Source organism: Nothobranchius furzeri, chromosome 13 (assembly GCF_043380555.1).
Source record: "Nothobranchius furzeri strain GRZ-AD chromosome 13, NfurGRZ-RIMD1, whole genome shotgun sequence".
NCBI lineage: Eukaryota > Metazoa > Chordata > Actinopteri > Cyprinodontiformes > Nothobranchiidae > Nothobranchius > Nothobranchius furzeri.
Window position 1 is genome coordinate 62474375 of NC_091753.1, and position 4112 is coordinate 62478486.

General features: G+C 47.8%; 1 protein-coding gene across 2 annotated transcripts in view; it reads right to left on the minus strand.

Annotated features, from left to right (window-relative positions):
- smtnl (smoothelin, like) overlaps nt 1-1876 on the minus strand; it is a 12448-nt gene extending 10572 nt beyond the window's left edge. For both annotated transcript variants that reach the window (XM_015976449.3, XM_015976448.3), the window contains exon 1: nt 1067-1876. In XM_015976449.3, coding sequence (XP_015831935.3) covers nt 1067-1666 — 600 coding nt within the window. In that variant the 5' untranslated portion in view covers nt 1667-1876. The remainder of the gene's footprint in view (nt 1-1066) is intronic.
- Between the last annotated feature and the right edge of the window lie 2236 nt (nt 1877-4112).

The following is a 4112-nucleotide window of genomic DNA, read 5'->3' on the forward strand; positions in this document are numbered from 1 at the left end:
ACCATGTTCTGCTCTATGAGGCAACGCAAGTAACTCCTTCAAACTGTTTCCACATGGGACAAGCAGGAAGAGGGCAAAAATGACTAATCGGGGTCAACATTTCCCAGCACGTACTCGGTTCAGGTCTGAGAAAACACTCCGCCGCACTAAGCTCACCTCCCGTGAGCCCGCCTGTCTCATATTACGGCCCTTCGTAAACCCTTAAGCATCCTGGTGAGGAGCTCTTGTGCAACCGCAGTGACACAACCGGTGTCTCCATGACACATCCTCACGGCCACAGCACAGAGAGCGCCAGACAAAGTCCAAATGTGGCCATGACCAACGCTGAACTAGCTCTGGTGCTGGATCTGTGTTTGCACTGGTGGTGCAGAGTGTGTGGTGTGAGGTAGTTGGTCAGCTACGCTTACGGATGGATGAGTTTTCTCTGGTTCACAGAGATGTTTGAGTTTTAAAATTACAAGAACATTTAGCAGCTAGGGTAAGGGTGGTGGCAAGACACAGTCAGCTAACTGTCAGGAAAACTGTAAAAAATAGTCAAATCTCTTCAAACAGTGGACACATCTTCACAGTGGACCACGAGGTTGGTGCATACATGCAGCATCACGGCTAATGTCTGACAAAAACAGGCGGCTTTCAGTAAAGGTTCACGTGTAGCACCGTTCAAGATGGAGGTCAGAAGATGCTCAACATCCCAAAGGTGACGCAGGAACACACAGAGGCCACAGGACGAGCCGCGCGTCCACAGGAGTTCACGCCAACGCCTGAAGAGGAGAGCTTTGAGCTGCTTTTTCAGGAACCCTTGGGTCTCAGGCTTGGGAGGAGAGCAGGAAGCTGTAACAGCTGAATGTGGGAGCCCCATCACATCAACACACCGGTGAAGAAGAAGTAACCTTCCATGAATCTAAATGGAGTCCTTGTGCTGATCCTTGAATGTAAATTCACTCAGTTTAAAGTGAGTTTTGGACAAATTGATATCCAGCGTGTTAAATAACCTTAATAACTAATAATAGCTGAAGTTACTGAAAAGCTAAAGCTATTTAAGCTCTTGGAGAAGCGCTGTACTCACGCTGGTCTTGCTGCACACAGCGAAAGTAGCTCGGCTGGAGAATCGTGTGATGGAGGGACTGCTGCTGGACCCTGGGGCCGTTGTTCCACAGGAACCCTCCGGAGGACTGCTGGAGCGGGGAGAAGAAGGAACGGTGGCCCGGTTGGACTGACTCAGGCTGAGGTAGGTCTGTGTCTGGTTTCCCATCGTCTGAGTCCGTGCTTGGCCCTTTCCATGGACCACCTCCTTCACGTCTTCCTGGTTCTCCTGTATGTTATGTAGGCCATTGCTGTGGTTGTTCAGAAATGTGCTCCTGTCACATGAGATGCTGCTCAGGAGCTCCACCTGAGCTGCCAGAGCCTCCAGCTGACTCCTGAGCTGCTGGTTCTCCTGCTGGAGCTGAGCCACAGCTCGTCCCAGAGGAGCCCTCAGGTTGGCTGTCTCCTCCAAACGGTGCTCTACACCAAGTTTAAAGCTGCTCACATCTGCACGAATCTCTCTGATGGCATCTCTCAAAGTGTTCTCGTAACGCACCAGAGCTGCACACACTGTCTCCCCCTCTGGAGAGGGAGGGCATGGGTGACACAGTTCCTCCATCTGAGCCAGGGTTGGAGCTTCCATCAGAGCCGCTGGTGAAGGTTTGGGGTTATCTGAGAGCTGCTGGCCTACGGAGTCTGTCTTCAGCCTGCTGAGGACTTGGCCGGTGGGGGTGGGGGCTCAGAGCAGAGATGAGTGAATGAGCTTTCAGGAGATTGGGTTGGGCGCACGACTTTTACTCTGATCCTGGATGTCCTGGACCTACTGCTTTTGAAGAATCACCGCTCATGCTGGCGTCTGTCTGAAAGTACAGAGACAAGACTGTAAGAGACACGCTGGAGCGATCGGACGTAATCCACTCTGTGGGATTTCTCCCAAAACAAGACTGCAACAAAGCTGTCAACGGGTTCTCCTAAAGGTGATTAAAGAGAGCACGTCGGACTCTCAGCTCTGCAGCATTAATGCAACCATCTCATGAGCCTACACAGACTGCTGTCAGCAGACCTACCATCGGGATGTCCTCCGGGCTGGATCCAAGCCGTGCTGTGTGGGAGCTCCACCGGCTCTGCTGGTTCAGGCTGATCGCTCCTCTCTGACCCAGAGGAGGGAGGAGAAAGGGAGGTGTCGAGGAAGGGGCAGTGTTGGAATGAAGGGAGGGGGGAGGAAGGCAGACGGCAGCTTTATTTCTCTCATCGTTACACAGCTGGTAAAATTAAACCTTTAAAAGTAAAATGAGGCAAAAACCATCATTTAAACGAAGCAAACACTAAATATGACAGAAATAACAAATGTTCTGTTTTCTAAGCAGGTTTAAAGTCATGGAAACGTTGTGTTGAACAGCTTCAAACGTCGTTTCTGCAAGTTTCAACAGACCGAGAACGTTTGCAGTATTTCACTCCCGCTGAACTACTGCCAGCAACGTTCAGCTTTACTTTGAAAAACTCCAGATGGACCGTAGACGGCTGCGTAATTACACACACCGAGGTCAGACTTACACAAGCTGATGATGTCAGTGTTTGTTTACCCTCCGAGGAAAACAACAACAGTAAATAGCTTTGAATGTTGTTTAAATCTGTTTTTTTTCTGTTGTTGTTGCTGAAAATGTAGAAAAAAAGGATGCATGACTTTGTCTTTACAAACAAAATATTGTGTTTTACTCACCTGCTATCAGAATGAAGTTTGTTACGTTACATGTTGTTGTTTGTGTCCCAAAAATGTGTTTTATTTACTTAGAAACTGGTTTAAAGACAATAAAAGTGAGGTTTTAATGGTTGTTCTGGGTTCTGCCCGCGTTCCACTGAGGTTCTTCCCTGTTGGCTGAGATGAGGCTGGAGACCCCCCCCCCCCCCGTAACTGGACCCCATCACAGCAAACATTCCATAGAGAATGGTAATGGTGTGTGTGTGCGTGTGTGTGTGTGTGTGTGTGTGTGTGTGTGTGTGTGTGTGTGTGTGTGTGTGTGTGTGTGTGTGTGACAGAGACAGAGTTGCTGAAGCATTATCTTTCCAAGTGTCCACTTATCATTCTCGTTCACACACACACACACACACACACACACACACACACACACACACACACACACACACACACACACACACACACACACACACACACACACACACACACACACACACACACACACACGTGTGTTCTGTCAGTGAGTGGAGCCATCTGAACATGGAGCAGACAGCATCATTTATTAAACAGTCCTTCTGCTAAAACACCAACAATCCTCTTGCATGCAGCCAGAGCGACACCTGGACGGTCTGGTGTTTTCCTGGTCTTTACGCGTCCTCGTGCACCTTTTAATTCGGCTTTTATCTAAATGAAAATTGGAATATTTCAAATCATAGACAACAGAAAATCAATATAGGTGTGTAAATGACTTTATGGTAATCCTCATATAAGCAAGCATGTAGCAACGATACAGTCGGTAAAGACGGCTCTCCCTGGCCCTGCCTCCCACATGCCTCCTTCCAAAAGGTTAGTTTATCCTGAGTTATCTCTGTAGTTATGCTGCTATAGGCTTAGACTCAGCCTCGAAACACACTCAGGATTCTGGGGGAGTCCGGTGACAATGCAGGGGGAGTTGTCTGTCTGATGGCTGGGTTCCCCCGTAATTCAAACTCTGCTTAGACTGCTGGAGGACGTACGGACTACTTTCTTCTACCACTACTCTCCATTTGAATAATTCCCTGTTACTTCAGATGTTAACTTTAAGTTTTCTCTAAGTGTTTTTCTCTCTAGAGAAGCTGCACAGGCTCTCGAGAACATTGTGATCAACTGTGTCAAAGGCAGCACTGAGATCTAACAAGACTAGAACAGACACAAGATTCTTATCTGAGGCCATGAGAATATCATTTGTAACTCTCACTAATGCAGTTTCAGTGCTGTGATACTCTCTAAAACCAGACTGAAATTCCTCAAACAGATCATTAGTGTTTAAATGCTCACATACTTGGATGGCCACTATTTTCTCCAGGACTTTGGATAAAAATGGAAGGTTAGATATTGGTCTATAATTCATTGG